This window comes from Daphnia pulex, chromosome 5 (assembly GCF_021134715.1).
Source record: "Daphnia pulex isolate KAP4 chromosome 5, ASM2113471v1".
Taxonomy (NCBI): Eukaryota; Metazoa; Arthropoda; class Branchiopoda; order Diplostraca; family Daphniidae; genus Daphnia; species Daphnia pulex.
Genome location: NC_060021.1, coordinates 6,626,752 through 6,644,297, shown reverse-complemented (window position 1 = coordinate 6,644,297; position 17,546 = coordinate 6,626,752). Strand labels below are relative to the sequence as shown.

Genomic DNA, 17,546 nt, shown 5'->3' with positions numbered 1-17,546 from the left:
GATCGTGTGAACAGACTAGACCAAAGAAAAAAGGGCAAATCAATTCATAGTCAATCAAAAAATACAAAACCTTTATAGGTTGGCTTTTATAATAGTGGTAACTTAGGTGCTGGTGTGAAAAAAAAAGTCTGGGCTACAAGCAAACAGTTTTTGGCAACAATAAGCGATTAGCTCAACCATTGTTCGTAAATCGGATCCCGCCGGAAGGCCTTTTTTCAAAATTATGCACCCAATTAAAGGTAAAGTACACGTTTCTTTTCGGCCCGTAGTCTACCACGTAAATGATGCAAGAAAATGAGATGAACTTAATGAGTTTTGAACTTGTTTTTTTTTAATGAATTGAAAGTAGGTTATAAATTTGATGTAGTCAATAATAGCACGGAAACAAGCTCACGTGTAATTTCACGGATTTTTATTTCTCGTTCAAACAATTTACAGTTTTATTTTTTTGTTTCCTCTTCTCGTTCGTCTATTATAATAATGTTAAATGTGTATTTTAGTCTTTTTAGTTGGAGCGATTAAAACAGAAAAATTATGGATGACTGGATGAAATTAAAATATCCGCATCCATCATTTATCGTGTTGACTTTTGCTTCACTCAACACATTCAAACAAGGCACTGCTGTCACATACTGTTTTCTTTAGTCTTTTGCCGTTCGTACAAGCACAACAAAGAACTCACTGTTATTGTTAAAATAAGTTATATTTGTTATACTAAAATTAGGTTGGACATAAAGGAGGCGAGTTAGGCAGAGAATCCAACGGCGAACGCCATCTATTGACTGTATCTGGAAATATCGAGAATTGCGCCAATGCGTGGGCCTTCCTTTTTATCCAGTTCTAAACAATTACAAAAGACTGAACTCTGAAAGAGAACGAACGTTGAAACGTGTCGTACGCCCGTATGGTGTTTTCTTTAATTAGATCACTATTCACCAGTTAATTTGGTTTGGAAATCAGAATGTTGGAAGAGGTTATTGTTCCCATCGGAAGTGCTAATGATTGTGATATATTGGTCGAAAAATTTTCAAAGTCAGAGAGCTTGAGCTTTGCCGACTTCGCACGTGAATGGAAAGCATCACATTTTGAATTAATATTTTGGTACGTGGAGTTTGAACATCCTACAATAATTTTCACTTTTCTTACGTTTTTTTTTATTTATGCAATTACACTTCCATTAAAAAAATCTTTCTTATGTAGTGGAAGGAGTTCGGAAGAACTGCCACTGATTGCAAGTGAACTGTTAGCTATAGCAAAAGCTATACTTTTGAATGTAAATAAAGAGTTTGCATCCAGAGTTGGAGCACTCTACCTTATGTACGGATTGTACTTTACTCAAGAAACCAAGTATGTCCATTAAACTATTAACAGTGAATAATCTTGACACTTCCAACTTTGTTAGATCCAAAGTACGTTTAACTCTTAGTGAATTCAAAGAATTTACAAAGTTCACTACTGTATTGAAAGAAAAGAAGATCATAGATGCGGAATTTGTTTTTCAGAAACTTTTTATTGGCAAAGCATTTTTGTTCTGTGCTTGCAGTACACCAAACAAGGTACAGTAATGGCTAATGGAGAGATGAATGAAAACAAAAATAATCATTTTATTTCTTTATAAATACAGTGTATCCAAATGAATCAAACATGCCAGTCAGAAGAAGACATCGGAAATCCTATGGATGAGAATGAATGTAGATTGATTGGATGTGAGGGTTTGTCATCAAATTGTCTAAAAAATTTGGACCTTGCACACTGTAAATATGAAGAGAAAAAGCAGATAGCAGGTAACATTTCTTTTCAATAGCAGCAATTAGTTTCCTTATTTAGTGTTCAACATTTAACTAAGAATAAACTGGATACATGTAATTTCATTAGGATTTATAACAACTCCCTCGTCTGCTGCTCCCAGTCAACATTTTCCGGATGAAATTCGAATAATTCTAGATGACACCGATTCTGAAATTGCTGAAATGAAAAGCAATGGTATCAAGCAAGGAGAATCTACGAGCGATTCCGGAGTAGTAATAAATCAAGGTACTATTGATATTTCCCCCTAATGTTACGGAATTTAAGGCATTTCATAATTTTTTAACGTTTTGCAGGAGTTATTCGAAGAGGAATAGTTAATTCTTCGTTTTCTCAAATCCGATCTCGTCGTATGCCTGTAGATGTTACGTCTTACGACTTGACCAGGAAAACGAAATCGAAGCCCGATGATTCAGGAAACCACTGAAGTGACTGAACCCATAATTTAAAAAAGAAGCAGAAGTTTCGGAAAAAATTCATTCAATACAGGTTTTTCATTTTTCTGAATCACAATCATTCGAAAATAAACCAAAATCTCAGTAACCATATTTTCTGTTTAATAAAGTTTTCCCATCACCACTCTGATTTTCTGGAAGTGTCGACATTTCTATTCATCTGTACCGTTGTTTGAGCTTATATGTTAGCGGTTGATTTTACGCTTTCAACCTTCTTAAGTTCTTACACAAAAATATTAGAAAAATTATCCCGATATTATTAAATGTTACTACTTAATAGTTATAAAAATGTACCATTTGGTCCTTTTTCTTATCACTAAACCAATTTTTTTCGTTATTACTTTTCCCCTCGCTAAGTTGATCAACTTCACAGGTGGGACTTTATAATAGAGTTTCTTCTTTTGGTTTTGGTAGATTTTTTTTCTTATACATCAGGACAAGGAATGAAGGAATCCAATCCTCTTAGAAAATCACCGAAACTGTGGGCACCGTTAAAACGGATTCAGAATTGACACTTTTTTCTGAGTATAAATCGGCAACCGATACCGATATAACCGATTTTGAGTAGTAGTATGACCGCGACATCGGGCGAAGTCATCGTCTCCTTCGTGCAAACCAGCCGGTTGCCGGTAGGTGGGGTGGGGGTCGCGTCTATAGAGCGGAGACCACGAGAGAGAAAAGGCTTCTTTTTTGTTTTCCCTTCGTCTCTAAATGATCTAGCAGTTTTCATTACTCATCTTGACTCTTGAAGTTTGTGGCCTTTACGCTTTGCTCGTCCGAGATTTGTGTCTCTGTAGTCAATACATTTTCCAGTTAGTTTCTGGTATATTGTCGCAGTAACTTAAGTAGCTTTTGTTGCATTAAACGAAGTTAGACATCTCAAAGAAAAAATGAGTCTTTTCAGTAGCTCGTCGTCTCGTAGCCAGAGTAAAAATCTTGTCGAGTTCCGGGCCGGCAAAATGACGATGAGGGGAAACATGGTGCATCCTGACAAGAGGAAAGGTCTTGTTTATATTCACCAGTCAAGTGACTCTTTGATCCATTTTTGCTGGAAAGATCGCCAATCTGGAAGTGTTGAAGATGTATGTTTGAACATTTGTTTCTTCTTAAGTACACATTTAAATTTTGGGTTTCGTTTTTAGGATTGGATCATTTTCCCTGATGATTGTGAGTATGTTCGAGTACCTCAGTGTACCACTGGAAGGGTTTTTCTCTTGAAATTCAAGTCTTCCAATAAGAAAACTTTCTTTTGGATGCAGGTAACCATCTTTAAGTTACCAGAAAATCAGTCTTCTTTAATTTTAATTGGTTTGCAGGAGCCCAAAACTGACAAAGATGAAACCTACTGTCGCAAGGTTAATGAATATTTGAACAACCCTCCTACTCCAGGATCCCAAAGTGGAAGGGGAGGAAGTAATTTAGGTAGTGTTTCTAATTTTTGAATACAGGTGAAATTGTATTAATTTCCTAACCATCTATTTTGGCTGTGAAACACAGGTAGTGAACGAGATTTGCAGAGTTTGCTCAGTTCAATGTCTCAACAGCAACTGATGCAGTTGTTTGGAAATGTTGGTGGGATGTCAGGTTTATCATCTCTGCTAGTTCCATCTGATGGGTATCACATTTAAAGAAATAGTTTTGAGTTAGATTAACTGAAATTTTTCCAATACAGAAACATGCGTAGTGGTTCAAGCTCACGAAGCCGTTCGAGTGGTGCTACATCTGGCTCAGCTTCTCAGGCTCGTTCGGCTGCAGCTATCCCTCCTGCTGCTGCGACCAGTGCTCCTGTTGCTGCTGCTACTACGCCCAGTTCCGCAAACGTTGGTAGTAATCTGCCAGCGACTCCATTAACCACTGGAGTGCCTTCTCTAGGCAACTTGACGAATCTTCAGCAAATCCTTTCAGGAATTCAAGTACCAGATTCGCCTCCGGGAAGGCCCGAAAAACCGTCCGGTATGCTAAATGCACTGCATTATTGATTTGATTATTCTGGTTATTTTATCTGTGAATTGCTGAAAGTAGTAGATTTGTCAGAGGGCTTGAGTACGGATGTCCTGCACCCCATTCTAAACAATGCCGATTTCATGCGTCAACTCCGTGATTTCTTGCCTCCTTCGGATCAGGCTAGCGAGGGCGATACCGCTTCCATGGTTCGTGATACGGTTCAGTCACCCCAATTTGCTCAGGTAAACGAGTGCTTATCTATAGGTTTATGTTGCCGTGTTGTAACGCGTCTTTTCTTCAGGCATTGAGTGTCTTTAGTGCTGCTCTTCAGTCTGGGCAATTAGGTCCACTCATTCAACAGTTTGGTCTTGGCTCTGAAGCTGTTGAAGCAGCCCAGAAAGGTGACATGGAAGCTTTTATTGCGGCATTGCAAAATAAGGATAAGAAGAAAGAAGAAGGGGACGATGGAATGGCGCTTGATTAATATTTGATTCGTCGTGACATTTCCATCTTGAATGAAATTTTTGTTACCACTTCTCTCGCCTAATATCCCCTATTCTGATTTAGTGTTGAAATAGTCTTTTTTGCCAGTTTTTTTCTGGAAATACATTCTCACAAGGGGGAATACGACAAGTGGTGCTTTTCTGGAATATTGACAGTACAGTTAAAGTAGCTCGTTGACGTTTGTAGAAAAATTTTTGATATCGTTATAATTTATTGTTAGTGAAAGGCGTAAATAGGTACAACCATGGCTTTATGAGAACACAGAAAAATCAAAATGTTAGTAAATTTATATAAGGCAGCAGTGTGTAAATAATATATTAAACTTAACCATCACACAAAATTTTTTCTAAACCTGTAGAATTGGTTGTTCAAAACTTTCTTCAGGTGATTCATTGTTGTAAAAAGATGCATGCAGGACAATCAGAAACATAGATGCACCTATTAAATCATTTTTAATTCTTAATTACCTTAAATTCAGAAGATATATATTTTAAAACCTACCTAGAACCCAAAAGACCACAGATCCAGCTCCAGCCAGATAAAAGAGTGGTAGGGACACCATGGCAATAAGTCCATATTGTTGAGCTAAACTTAGTTCGTGACCAAGTATACTAAGCTTCTGATCATCATTTTTTCTAGATATCAAATAGCAAGCTCCTAATGAAGTGCCCACAGCAAACAGAAGTAGTGGTGATGTTAACCTAAGCATCAAACAGAAATAAAAAGATTTAAACCGTTCAAAACTACTAATAAAATGTAAGAAAACTTACAAACAATATAAAATGAGGATGATAAAAATGCACAAATAATTGCTTTGGAAATGATCAACATTTTTCACGATCCTTGAACCAAGTGCAGGAACCGATGTGGGACTCTGAAATTTTGAGGTTTGTACGAATCTAAACCACGGTTTCAAATTTTTTCTCCGTGAACCAAGCCATTCTTGTGCAACTGGGACGGAGAGATTGAATTTGACAGGAAGAGACATCCTATTTATTTCAAAAAGTTTTTGAAAATCAAATGTTGCACAAGACTAAGCAAATATATGGAACTTACATGGAATCCGACGAAGGTTTTTTATCTAAAACTTTCGATTCCGTCAAATTTCCTGATACATCCAAGTTGTCCACGTCAGCCATTTGACTCAGAGGCAGAGGATCGTCTGTTGCAGTGTTTTGTGTTTGTATTCAAAATGCTAATGCACCGCTAGGTGGCCTTTGCGTGCAACGCACGCAATTATCGGGGATATGCGGTAATATAAGAGAGATCTCAGTTCTTATGCAAATTTAATGTGAAAATTTACAGTTTTGATTTTTTTTCTTTACCCAGGGCAATTTGGACAAAGAATTATAACCCTGTAAATGTGGCATAAATATTGTGGGTGATAAAAAATCTTACTGGAAAGTATTTTACTTCATTTTAGCAAGTGAAGCATATGCACAATAAACTAAAAATGACAAGGAATGTAACTTAGCGTGCACGTGTCAAAATAATGTAGCTAAATAACACGCTATGCCTCACTTTATTACCATTCCGCTTTGAAGCACAGACGCTCACATATATCGATCTCGCAAGTCGCAACTTCTAACGAGAAGTGACATTGTGGTTTTGATTAAGGAAATGCACAAGACGTGTAGCACTAGGCTAGAACTTATTGCCAAAGTGAGTTTGCGCGACAGTGCACTTTGCTGTCAAGACTTTAGCCAATGCGACGGCTCGGTAAATTGGATTAAGTTGTCCGCTACGGTGACAAAAAGGTTCGAAATGAGGTAAAAAGGAGCTCATACGCAAATGTCGTCAATCTATTTGAAAACTCTACGTCAATAAACCGCTGGCGGTCTAGCCTATACATCTCAAACTGCCCGGGGTCACAGAGAGAAAACAGGTGCTATTATTACACACACACCTTTATTAAAAAGAAAATCCTGTATTTGCTCAACTTTGCGTCCGGGTTGAAAAGCAGAGCAGGTTGGCAAACAGTTGTTCGCCTTCTGTCGCAGAGTATACACCGCTTCGCTTCATTCGTCCTCCGGGGTATATAAAACAGGTTTTCTATTACACATTTCTATTAGTTTTTATTCGTTCAGGAATTAGTAGCACAAAACCTTGAGAATTTTTTTTGTTTGGGGCTATCCTAATTTGTTTTTCCATTGATATTCTCAAGGCATATATATTCGCAAATAATGCTTATCCTTCAAAAAGCAAGGACGTCGCTCAAACAATGTTTTGAGTGTTATTTGGTTTCAGGAAAAGCGCAGACGACGTCACGAACAAATCACGTGACTTGAGTTCTTTCTAGTGACTAGACTGATAATAACGCCCCGATAATTCCTCGATGCCGTATATGTTATCTAGTTTATTAATGGCCTTTGTGTCCTCCAGTTTGCCCTTCGTATGTTGATATAAGTATTTGAGCGGTTTTCATCTGCTTTTCATTAATGTTGGGTATGTTGCCGTTAAATACAGGTTGGATATTTGACGACTGATCTTGATTACATGTATCAAATATCGGTTACTTTAATATTGACGTTTTTCTCTTCCCTACAGTTCACACCAACAAAATGATCTCTCTCAAGGGGGTGCTTTTCCTCTTAAGTTTGTTCAGCCAAAGTCAGTCTCAGGCATGGTTTCATGCTAAGGTACCCATATTATCAGCTCAACCCTAAGGGAATAAAGTTTTACACAAACTTTTCTTATTTATATTTCAGTCTAGCCACCAAGCAAATCTCTTGAACTTGGACCAGCTTAAATATGTCAGTGGTTTGTCAGACATGCAACGGTTTGATGTCACAGTTGATCCAATTTTGGTGCCACGTGTTGTTGGAACTCCCAATCATGCTCGAGTCAGGCAGTACATCATGGATCAAATGCAATCTCTTGGTTGGGATGTTGGAACCGACAAATTTACTGCTGATACTCCTCGTCCTCATGGCAAAAAGACCTTTGAAAATATTATAACAACTTTAGATTCAAATGCTCAAAGGCGCTTAGTCCTTGCTTGCCACTATGATTCCAAATATACCAGAGATGGAAATTTCATTGGTGCTACTGATTCTGCTGTTCCTTGTGCCATGATGATTACCTTGGCTAAAGATTTGGCTCCCAAGTTAGATCAACTCAAAAAAAGTGTAAGTAAATTTAAGAATTAAATTACAAGTGCTAAAATAATAATTTCATTAATAAATTTTATTACTTTTAGAACAGCCAAGTTACTTTACAGTTTATATTTTTTGATGGAGAAGAGGCTTTCAAAGACTGGAATTCTAGGGTAAATCCATGAAATAATTATTGGTTGCTTACAATTTTACTAGTTCTTTTGTTAATACAGGATTCAATTTATGGGGCTCGTAACCTCGCCAGGAAGTGGGAGAGTACATCATATCCAGCGCAAAACCGTGATGGAACGAATGAACTTCACCGAATGGTATGCGAGAGAATTATATAAATATGTTGAAACAATATTTGATTTGAATATTTGTATTACGTCAATCAGGATTTGATGGTTCTATTGGATTTACTCGGTGCTCGAAATCCCAATTTTTATAGTTACATTACTTCTGGTGATCGTTGGTTCCAACATTCCGCAAACATTGAACAGCGACTAAGGGGCGCAAATTTATTGTCGACCAACAATCAGATCTTTCGTAACGATTTTGCACCTGGCGGAATCGAAGATGATCACATTCCATTCATGCAAAGAAAAGTTCCTATTTTGCACTTAATTACAACCCCTTTTCCGGATGTTTGGCATACGAACGGAGACAACAAATCCGTTCTTGACTATAACACCATCGATGATCTTATGAAGATTCTTCGAGTTTTTGTCGTCGAGTACCTCCAAGTTAATGTCTGACAATTTGGGGAAGATCTAAAGGCTAATAATAGTGAGTTGTAGCAAACTTATCTGTCTATATCCATCCTAACCTACCTTTTCTGAATTTACTATACGTGGTAACATTGGAAAACCTTCTTCAACAACTTCTTTTTCTTCTTCTTCTTTTTCTCAGATCAAGGTTTCAGTTTGCTGTCTTTGATCGATCGAGCACTTCTTTATTTTTCTAGCCTTTGGTCTTCCGGGAATTGACATATAAAACCCCCCTCCAACATTTCGAAAGAATTCATTCCACATTTGGGTTAATTTGTAAAACTCTTTTAACCGCGTATACTCAGGAGCCCTTGAAAAGGTTTTCTGATTATATAAGTAGATATGCAATTTGATACCTTATCGAAAACGCAAAGTGCAACAGTATTTTATCCAGAAAATTTTTTCGCCGTTTTTTTTCGGTCTGGGATATAAATATAATACACAAAAGAAAAACAAATGAATGTTAAGTTGTGCGAACACTCATTCCAACTATTTATACAAAGCCAAAAGAAAACCATCATCACATATGTACACATCTCATCATTCATAATTGTGGGGGAAGGGGATCATTGTTGCCGTAAAAATTGAAAAATGTCATTTGGAAGGGCAAAGATATTATAGCTCATCGTATTGTTACATAGTAAATTGTCGATTATTTACGAAATAATCCACTTGCAGCGCTCGTAATTTCTCTTTTTGTTCTTTTCTTTAAATTTTTTTTTTCTTTTTTCAGGAACTGCTTCATCTCTCTATTCGTATAACCTTATTATTCATTTGTTTTTCTGTGGCTTGAAAGCTTTATGAAAAGAATGCGAAAAAATCATCATCGGTCCTTGAGGTAGGTGCTCAATGGATTCGGACCTCTTCGCTTGCCATTAGAAGATCCGCCAACCGGAATAATGGGAGAGGCGATATTGCTTACTTCAGCTAAAATGTGAAAAAAAAAGAATGAATCAGTAAATTGCATCGTCATTTTCATGTAAAACTATTTGTAAAAATACCTTTGACAACTCCAAGGCAACGGAGCCATTCATCGGCCGTGATTCTCTTGTCAGCGTTTGTGTCGCAAAAAGCCGGCAGTTTTTTACTACACCGTCTCAACTTTTGGCTGCGTTTGAAGAGGAGGCGCAATTCCCGTGTTTCCTGCCTGTCAATGACGTTGTTTTTATTGGCGTCCAGCTGTTGCAACTGCCATTTGGCCACTCGTTCCCGCGGTGGCAAATTGTAATCCGGTCCGGCGATGCTACATAATTTAAAGTACGTACATTACAGTGTCCAAATTAAAACAGAATAAATAACACTTTTTACAACTAGTTGATTAATTTTATTACCTGTTTGGATTATTGGCTGTTTTGTTCACAAGAAAAGCGGCCAGATTTTCCTTGAAGAATTCAACCATGTCGGACTGCAAGCGTGATTTCCTCTTTCCCGTACAAGCTGCGTGAGAAAAAAACAAAAACAGGTTAGATTTAGAACGTGGCCGTTAGATGGCGTGTCGATCGAATGTTATTCAAAATTACCTTCTTCCGCAGTGAGTGGACGGTAAACAGGCTTGAGGTTTTCCTTTGGCACTGGAGGTGGAGTGGGCCGGTTCAGCACGTGGGCAGGTAGATTGTCGCAGTTGGTTGGTTTGCTATTCTGCACTGATGTTCCAGGAATGGGCTTGCCCGTTTCGTCGTTGGCACACCAACAGTAGCCTATGGAAATAATACCCAGCCAAGGACAAAAGCAAAAAGAGGTAAAAATAAAGGTCGAGAGGATCGAAGACACGATCAGACATGATCAGGTATGTGACATGATGATGAAATTAAACCAAGAAAACAACAGCATTCCTACCGGCTGATTTGTGGCACTGCACTCGTTGGTATTTATTATCTGGCGTGCATTCAGGAACGTACATTCCTTTGGCGCCATGGTCGACCTCCTCTTGGGCGGCTTCTCGGTCCGAATAACAATCATTTGCTTCAGTAGATAAAAAAGTAAACAAGATGATGAAAGCTGCTCAATTAGTAGTCTCAGATTATTTGGCATACCTTCGACAGGTTCGATTTCTTCAACAGACGACACCTCCGGCGATAAAATACTGCTGTGCTTGGTCCAAAGTAAACTATCGATATCTGAAGAGAAAAAGCAAAAGAAATCAAGAGTTATTCAAAAGAACGAAAACAAAACGGAGATTAGGGAATTAATTGTGCTTTTTTTTTTTCAAAATAAGGTATAGGAAACAAAACAAAATAGCCCCAAGCTCCCCCCATAAGAATGCAGAAAATATGGGCATCACATCAGCCCGAAGCAGACGAAAACCGATTCGACCTGGAACCAAATTTTTCTTCATCAATCAGCTTGCCGTCATAAGTTTCCAAGATGGATTATTCTATTTGCCAGGTGGGGAATCGGTAAAGTGAAACACACAAGCCAAGCTAGCCCCCACATAGAAGCAAGAGGATAGAAAGAATAATGGGTTCTTGCAACTTTAGGAGCTGGCAAAACCGAACTCTATATACCTGGTCGGATGGACAGTCTGGAATTCATGGCCGCCGAATCCTCACCGCTGTCCCCTGAGTTGAGGAACAGGAACAAACGGAAGGAGACTACACATTATCAACGGGCAAGTCTTGGTCGCTACACAACATACACACAATCTAGTAATCATTTGACCTTCATAAAACAACAAACTTTCATGGGTTGCCAGCAGTTTTGCCTGTCTCCAAATTCTTGTGTGACAAAAGATGTGAGTCTTGATTTCAAAGTTGTGGGCCCCCTTTTTTCTTTTCGACCCAACTCTCAATGGTCAGTTCATTATCTGTCTTCTCAAGTCATTCATGACGAGCTGTTTGCAACTTGGTAGCAGGTCATTCAACCGTAGTAGGCCCACAACTTGGATTGTCTTTCAAGATTCAGCATTGCAAAAAAAAACAACAACAACAAGATTTCGTGAATTGGCAATTACATTGGTGATGGATCACCGATTATTCTTAGGGAAAAGCCCACATTGTGCAACTGGTCATCTAATATATCTAGTAGCACCCATCCCTTAAAACCTGTTTCCACAACATAGTGGTAATAGTAGCAGACTTAGTTTGTGTGTATAGACATGTGTAACCTGTAATCTTAAACGACCCCAGGTGGTTTGTAACGACCTGTTGTTCGTTCGATTGTTGGTCTGCGCGCCAGTAATGGCACTCATTCAGTAAAAATGTTTTATGAACTACTTACTATTGATACCGATGCCGAGGCAGACGGACCACTCTGACCGGGAAATCTTACGATCCTGATCCGTATCGCAAAGTCGGGGAAAGTTCTTGGTGCAGCGCTTGGGTTTGACCACCTTACGGACGAGTCGTCGTAGAACTCTGAATTCGCGTCGAATCAGCTGGCCATCGTTGTTTTTGTCCAGTTGGTCGAATTTCCACTCCATCACTCGTCGTTCAGCAGTCTCGGTCACGCCATCCGTTTGCGCTGTAGTACCTGGAATCGGCAACAAAACAAGAACCGTTGAAATGAGTTTGATTCCCACCGTGGCTGCAAAGAATAGGAAACGCCCTGGACAAGATAGGACCATTAACTTACTGGGAATTGGAGTGGTTGGCAAGCGGTTGAACTCGGTCGTAAAGAGTCGGATCAGGTGACCGTTGAAAGCCGCTTTATCGCCAGGTGTACAACCTAATGGAACATTTTCTTATTATTACTTGCTCTCGATTCTTGCCTTTTTAGTTTGGGAAGGTTTTACCTTTACGGGGTTTCTTGCCTTGTGGTGACCTGCGACTGGGGCTGGATTTGCCTATAAATTGATTTTGTGGGTTAGTCGAACTGATTCCAGCAACAAAGAAGTAAGGAATGGGATTTACTTTGACGTTTGCAGTTGGGTTTGTTGTGTCGGATGGACGATCCCGGAATGGGTTTGCCGTCGGGCGTGACGCACCAACAATAGCCCGTCCCTTGATGGCACTATTGTGTATACGATAAGAGTCAAGTTATTTTTGCATTTCTTTTCTTCGTTTCGCAGGCTTTCTATTTTGATTCGATTTCTGGCTTGACTTACCTGAATTTCCGCGAATCGTCCGTCCTCGTTGCATTCAGGAATGAAAGTCTCGCCAGTAGGCGCCGATTTTTTGCCCAGTCCACCAGCACTGCCGACGCCGCCCGCTTGGTGAGTCTCGTTCAATCGCCGGGCTGTTCGCTGAGCCAACCGTCGCTCAGACATACAACGTTTCTCGGCTCCTGTAAAAATAACCAACCAACCAACCCAAGTCAAGAGAAAAGAAAGAAAAAGAATGTCAAGATGGATATGTTGTTGTTGTTAGACGTTGGTGATGGGAAACAAATTTACCGTGACAAGATCCACGATTACGAACCCGGACTGGATGCCCTTCGCACCTGGCACGCTGCAACTCGCACCGGGAGCTATACGTCCGGCCATCTGAGCCGCAAACCGGTTCCAGGGCGGCCGGCGTAGATGTTGTGGTCGTCGACGTGGTCGATGCTGAACGTCCAGCGCTCTGGTTACTGCCGGAGCTGAAGAGTCCCAACTCTTCGCCGCACTGTTGCGTCAGCGTTTGGCATTCAGCCGAGACCATCGAAGGTGGCTGCAAAAGAAGACAAAAGTCGTTGTGAATTAATTTCAATGGTGTCATCACCTCCCCAAAATTAGACGCTCTTTTGTTCCATCTGTTTCTCTCGCCTTTCGACCGGCCATTTCCGCCATTGGACTTCGAATTACTCCCGTGCAACTCTTTTCGGGATTGAATTTCTCTTTTTTAACATCATTTGGTTTCGTCACAATCGCCCACCAAAGTCGGTTTCCTTTTGCCGGAAATCTCTGCCCGTCATCAGAGAAGACGGGGGCATCTCTCCCATACGTTTTTATTTGAATGCAAGTCCGGCCAGAAACATTTTTGGGTTGTAAAAAAAAAAGAAGTTGAAGAGGGGAAAATGTTTCTATATGTTTTGTTGGTGGCGGAATGATTTTGACATGACGAGTGGGAAAGAAAAGCGGACGGCATAATAGTCTTGGGAGAAGAAAGAAGAAAGAGCCAAGTCACCTTTCAAGTCAAGAGGACAAGAAAAATGTCTTGTGTGTGTCTATAATCTCTCGAGTTGATAAAAACGTGAGCGACCAACAGCAGCAGCAGCACGAGGGGGTAGTCTGAAGAAAATGAGCGCAGGTGGACAATCTTATGTTGGGCATATACGGAAACTTGCCCACAAGTGCCATTCTCGATATATTTCATTCCGAAGGAGGCCAAAGGAGGGAAGACAAAAATTCCCTCTTGTTTTTTACCCCCTATTCTTCTTCTTTCTTTTTATTCTTTAGGTCTTATCCTGTTTAACTTCGTTTCCCCATCGTCAAGAATAAGAAAAAGGCCCGGCAGGTTGAATAGGAGCCGAAAAAAAAGAAAAAAAAAACACCGAAGGAAGAACACCTGGGTTTCCCCTCCTCCGCTGGAATGAAGAAGAAGAAGAACTTTTTCTTCTTCACAAGACCGCACCGCCAACATCCTACTCCACACACACGTACGTACGAGGTGCATTATTTTTATTTTCTTTGAAAGAAAAGAAAAGGAAGATGTGGAATAAAGGGCGGCCCACTCATAAAGGATGGCAGAGGAGGATCTATAGAGGACTATAAGAAAAAAAGGAGAGGTCAAGAATGTCACTCGCCATGAAATGGCATTCAGACCGAGAGGAAAGATAAGGCCCAGCAGAGAAAAAGAAAAAAAAAAGATTCGTCTTTTTTCTCTCTCTTGTCTTTACGGAGGAAACAAAAGGGAAACAGTTCAAAAATGTTAAAAATGCCCTTTGGAAACATTTATAGATTCCCTTTTTATTTTTTGGGTGAGGTGGCCGTCTACAAACGACAACAAGTTGTAATATCACAATTGATTTGAAAGTCGTCGTCGTCGTCTGATTAAGTCCCTGAAAGTTTTTTACAGGGAGGAAATGACATTTGGTGGTGTACAGGTGACCTTCGCTATTAGATTATCTATTAAGAATCCCTAAAAAAAGAACTGTGGAACCCCCTGCGGAGAAGTTTTCCCTGAGCTGCGTCGGAAGAGAACAACAAGGAAGCACCGCATCCGCACTCTCCCAAATCACTAACGTTTTTTTAAAAAAAGAAAAGAATCGAGGCTCTTTTGTATTTTTATTTCGGGGCGGCCTGATCAACATTTTTACTTTGTTCTTTTTTTAGGTCCCCAAGAAAAAGAAAAAAAAGAAGATGAATATCTGGACGAGACAGAACTTGTCCATTCGCGTCACGTTTTCACATCCGGAATACCATGACGGAATGGAATTTCGAAGAATCTCTTCCAGACTGGATTGCCTACAGTACCCTCCACCAATAATAGCCAAAAGGCAAGTATTATTAAAATATCTTTCCTAGTAAAAATGTACAAAAAAATGTTTGGACCAAACAAAATGGTGTCAATCTAAAAAAGAAGCCCTGGAGATATATATGTATAAAAAAAGTGTGAAGATATCTAAAAGTCGATAGGGCGAGGCAATAATAACCATTTCACACCACCACAAGAGAGAGAGAGAAAGATAAAAAGAGGAGCGACCGATAGGACCATCCAAAGGGGCCATAAGGATAGGAGGACGAGGCGGAGCAGTCGAGAAAGAATCAACCGGAATATTATAGTACAACAGGGAAAAAGTGGTCGTGGAAGAAGGGGAACGACTCGACTGTGGCAGACAGCATGGCGTCGGCCCCCTTTTTTTAAAAAATAATTTTTTTTCTTTTCTTTTTCTCTCGAAGCGAGAAAATCCCTTTCGAATTCTTTTGTCAAGACACACACCAGAAAGTCTCTCAACGGCGCACGGGGTTTTTTATTTTTTAGGCTTGTCCATCGGAGACAAGGACCGAGTGACCTTTTGACCCTAAGTCATAAACTGAAAAGAAATAAAGAAACCAAAAAATTGGTAGAAAAAGAAGAAGAAGAGACGGCAGGGAGCCCCCGCACTCTCTCCGGAGACGATCGTTTGGAATCGACCTCTTCTTTTTATATGAATATTAGGCATCCCCCCTCTTCCTCAATCTTCAGGTGGCAATTGTTATACATCCCACCAGCTAAAGAAGAAGAAGAAGAAGACCGCTCTTTTTTTTTTCCTTTCCTTTTTAGAGGAGGATTTATGCTACAGATGCAACACCTGCAACACGACGCTATATAACCTGAGAGAGGCCGCGCTCTTTCACAATCAACGCCCTTGATCCCTCCCTTAGCCCCGATGATCATCTACAACATTCGACTGTTAACAGGAAAAGTCTTTTTCTCTTCTAAACAAGCTGCTGAACTTGTTCACACCTTGCAATCATCAAGTTGTTAAGATTGTCATCCGCCACTGTCTGCGGTTTGTAGTTAACAGGATTGCGAGGGGATTATGTTTGCGAGATTAATGACTCGAATGAGAGGGGGATTAAGGGAATATCAAAATGGGCCAGGGAAGGGGGTGTGAAAGGCGGCAGAATTGGCAGGTGTGAAACAAGACGATGAACTGATAAGTGGATTGATAATAATGTCCGTAATCTTACCTTTGGCACTAGTGGAAGGTGTGATGAAACCATGTTCCATGTCCAACAGAAGGTTAACAGCAAAGAGCACCAATTCCGGAGCAACATTTTTCCTTCCGGTTGTTGTTGTTGTTAACGTTGAAAGTTCAAAATTCTCTCAAAATTGGGCGAAACACTCAAAGCGCACAATGTAGTTGGTAGCACTTTTTTGCAGGATTAGCGAATCGATTAGGGAAATTTAAAAATAAAAAAATAAAAATAGAAAGGTTGGGGGGAAACACGTTGCGGTTGGTGTGCGGCGGTGCTGTTGTTGTTGTTTGTAGAGTCCAACGACAACAACAACAAAAAATTTTCTGCCGGTAGAAAATGTGTCGATGGAATTTCCAAAGTGAACGAAAATGAGACAAGACAAGAAGTAGAGGCTAATAATAAAAAATTGAATGTGTCGTCCTGTGCGTAGTGCGTGTACTGATGTGTTTGTTGGTTCGTGTGGCCGCTTTAGGAGTTGGGCGCGACGGGGACCTGTGTCGCCGGTCTGGAGCCTGCGGAGACACTGACAGAACGATCAAGTGTGCTGCTGCTCCAAGTGGTGGTGGTGGTGGGTAGTAGTAGCCAACCCAATAGGGAGGGAGGGAGGGGGGGAAGGGAGGGAGAAGTGGGTGGGGTGGGTGGTCAGCTGGAGGAGGAGGCAAAAGAAGAAGAATCGTATGCAGCAGATTTATTTCTTCTTTTCTGGTTGTCTTCGACTCTGATCTCGTCTTCTTCTTCTTCTTCGGTTGGTGCTGCTGCTGCTGCTTCGTCTACTATTCATTCACCTTGACTCGATGACTGGTTAAGATAACCCCGTTCAGATGTGTTTTCTTTTTCTTTCCCCTTCTTCTTCTTCTTCTTCTTCCCTTTTTTATTCTTTTTTTAAACTAAACTTCGTCTTCTCTCCCAAAAAAAGTTATAAAAAGGAACGAAACAGATTCAAGGAGAGCTCCAACAAACTGGATGGCACACGCATACTTTTCAGTCGAGGAATACCAACTAGTTTTTGTGTTATTCGAATTTCTCTCTCTCTAGCTCCTTTATTGTCGTCTTGTGTCACACCAAAAAGATCGAAACTGAGGCGCAGTAAAAATAAAAAAAGAACAAGGGGAGAAAACAAAAAGAAGTGGTGGTTGGTGTCGCCAAAAAACTGATCACGACCCGCACCGGAGCACCACCACCACGGAGAGCGATAAAAACCGAGAAGGGCGGAGGGGGGTAGTATCCATAAATTTATTAACAGCAACTATAAAGCCGAGCTGACAAACTCGGTGACTTGTGTCTTTTTTTTTTTCTTTTAAGGATCTGTCTCGTTTGTTTCTTTTGGCAAACAATTTCACAATTTTTCTTTTTTGTTCTTTATTTTTTGACAAATCACTCGGTGAGTGTCGCCGTGTCAAATGCGCGTGACAGGCAACGACGACACCAAAAC

General features: G+C 40.2%; 5 protein-coding genes and 1 long non-coding RNA gene across 13 annotated transcripts; 4 read left to right on the top strand and 2 right to left on the bottom strand.

Moving 5' to 3' along the window:
• The first annotated feature begins 801 nt into the window (after nt 1-801).
• LOC124193437 (snRNA-activating protein complex subunit 1-like) lies at nt 802-2,385 on the top strand. Its single transcript, XM_046587235.1, has 6 exons — nt 802-1,101; nt 1,201-1,347; nt 1,403-1,556; nt 1,625-1,784; nt 1,876-2,034; nt 2,103-2,385. Exons 1-6 carry the CDS (start codon nt 962-964, stop codon nt 2,231-2,233), a joined length of 891 nt encoding a protein of 296 aa, XP_046443191.1. The 5' UTR covers nt 802-961; the 3' UTR covers nt 2,234-2,385.
• Nucleotides 2,386-2,958: 573 nt separating this feature from the next.
• Nucleotides 2,959-4,838, top strand: LOC124193354 (proteasomal ubiquitin receptor ADRM1-like). Its single transcript, XM_046587126.1, has 7 exons — nt 2,959-3,343; nt 3,404-3,520; nt 3,578-3,683; nt 3,759-3,876; nt 3,934-4,214; nt 4,284-4,447; nt 4,507-4,838. Exons 1-7 carry the CDS (start codon nt 3,152-3,154, stop codon nt 4,687-4,689), a joined length of 1,161 nt encoding a protein of 386 aa, XP_046443082.1. The 5' UTR covers nt 2,959-3,151; the 3' UTR covers nt 4,690-4,838.
• Nucleotides 4,839-4,900: 62 nt separating this feature from the next.
• Nucleotides 4,901-6,496, bottom strand: LOC124193357 (prenylated Rab acceptor protein 1-like). The gene is made up of 4 exons (XM_046587134.1): nt 5,766-6,496; nt 5,480-5,698; nt 5,211-5,410; nt 4,901-5,147 (listed from the first exon to the last, which is right to left on the bottom strand). Exons 1-4 carry the CDS (start codon nt 5,846-5,848, stop codon nt 5,056-5,058), a joined length of 594 nt encoding a protein of 197 aa, XP_046443090.1. The 5' UTR covers nt 5,849-6,496; the 3' UTR covers nt 4,901-5,055.
• A 17-nt stretch (nt 6,497-6,513) lies between these two features.
• LOC124193355 (glutaminyl-peptide cyclotransferase-like) lies at nt 6,514-9,031 on the top strand. 5 transcript variants are annotated; one of them, XM_046587128.1, is made up of 7 exons: nt 6,985-7,175; nt 7,257-7,348; nt 7,418-7,837; nt 7,909-7,977; nt 8,038-8,133; nt 8,203-8,593; nt 8,717-9,031. In XM_046587128.1, the coding sequence occupies exons 1-6, from the start codon at nt 7,148-7,150 to the stop codon at nt 8,560-8,562; spliced, it is 1,065 nt and encodes a 354-aa protein (XP_046443084.1). In that variant the 5' UTR covers nt 6,985-7,147; the 3' UTR covers nt 8,563-8,593; nt 8,717-9,031. The 5 variants fall into 5 exon arrangements, with proteins under 5 accessions (XP_046443088.1, XP_046443086.1, XP_046443083.1 ...); XM_046587131.1 differs by having other exon boundaries at nt 6,987-7,154; XM_046587132.1 differs by lacking the exon at nt 6,985-7,175 and adding an exon at nt 6,514-6,743 and having other exon boundaries at nt 8,203-9,031.
• A 22-nt stretch (nt 9,032-9,053) lies between these two features.
• On the bottom strand, nt 9,054-16,788 carry LOC124193350 (SPARC-related modular calcium-binding protein 1-like). Of its 3 annotated transcripts, none has more exons than XM_046587120.1 (14): nt 16,106-16,788; nt 12,905-13,160; nt 12,617-12,795; nt 12,423-12,522; nt 12,305-12,355; nt 12,145-12,237; nt 11,791-12,042; nt 11,079-11,165; nt 10,608-10,691; nt 10,411-10,536; nt 10,095-10,271; nt 9,906-10,011; nt 9,576-9,817; nt 9,054-9,501 (listed from the first exon to the last, which is right to left on the bottom strand). In XM_046587120.1, exons 1-14 carry the CDS (start codon nt 16,190-16,192, stop codon nt 9,398-9,400), a joined length of 1,944 nt encoding a protein of 647 aa, XP_046443076.1. In that variant the 5' UTR covers nt 16,193-16,788; the 3' UTR covers nt 9,054-9,397. The 3 variants fall into 3 exon arrangements, with proteins under 3 accessions (XP_046443076.1, XP_046443077.1, XP_046443078.1); XM_046587121.1 differs by having other exon boundaries at nt 11,079-11,132; XM_046587122.1 differs by lacking the exon at nt 11,079-11,165.
• LOC124193362 lies at nt 10,181-14,928 on the top strand. Of its 2 annotated transcripts, none has more exons than XR_006874195.1 (5): nt 10,181-10,312; nt 10,790-10,970; nt 11,052-11,219; nt 12,581-14,088; nt 14,765-14,928. It is a non-coding gene; the product is annotated as an uncharacterized LOC124193362 (long non-coding RNA). The 2 variants fall into 2 exon arrangements; XR_006874196.1 differs by lacking the exon at nt 10,181-10,312 and adding an exon at nt 10,462-10,553 and having other exon boundaries at nt 10,617-10,959; nt 11,052-12,724; nt 13,889-14,088.
• Nucleotides 16,789-17,546: the final 758 nt, after the last annotated feature.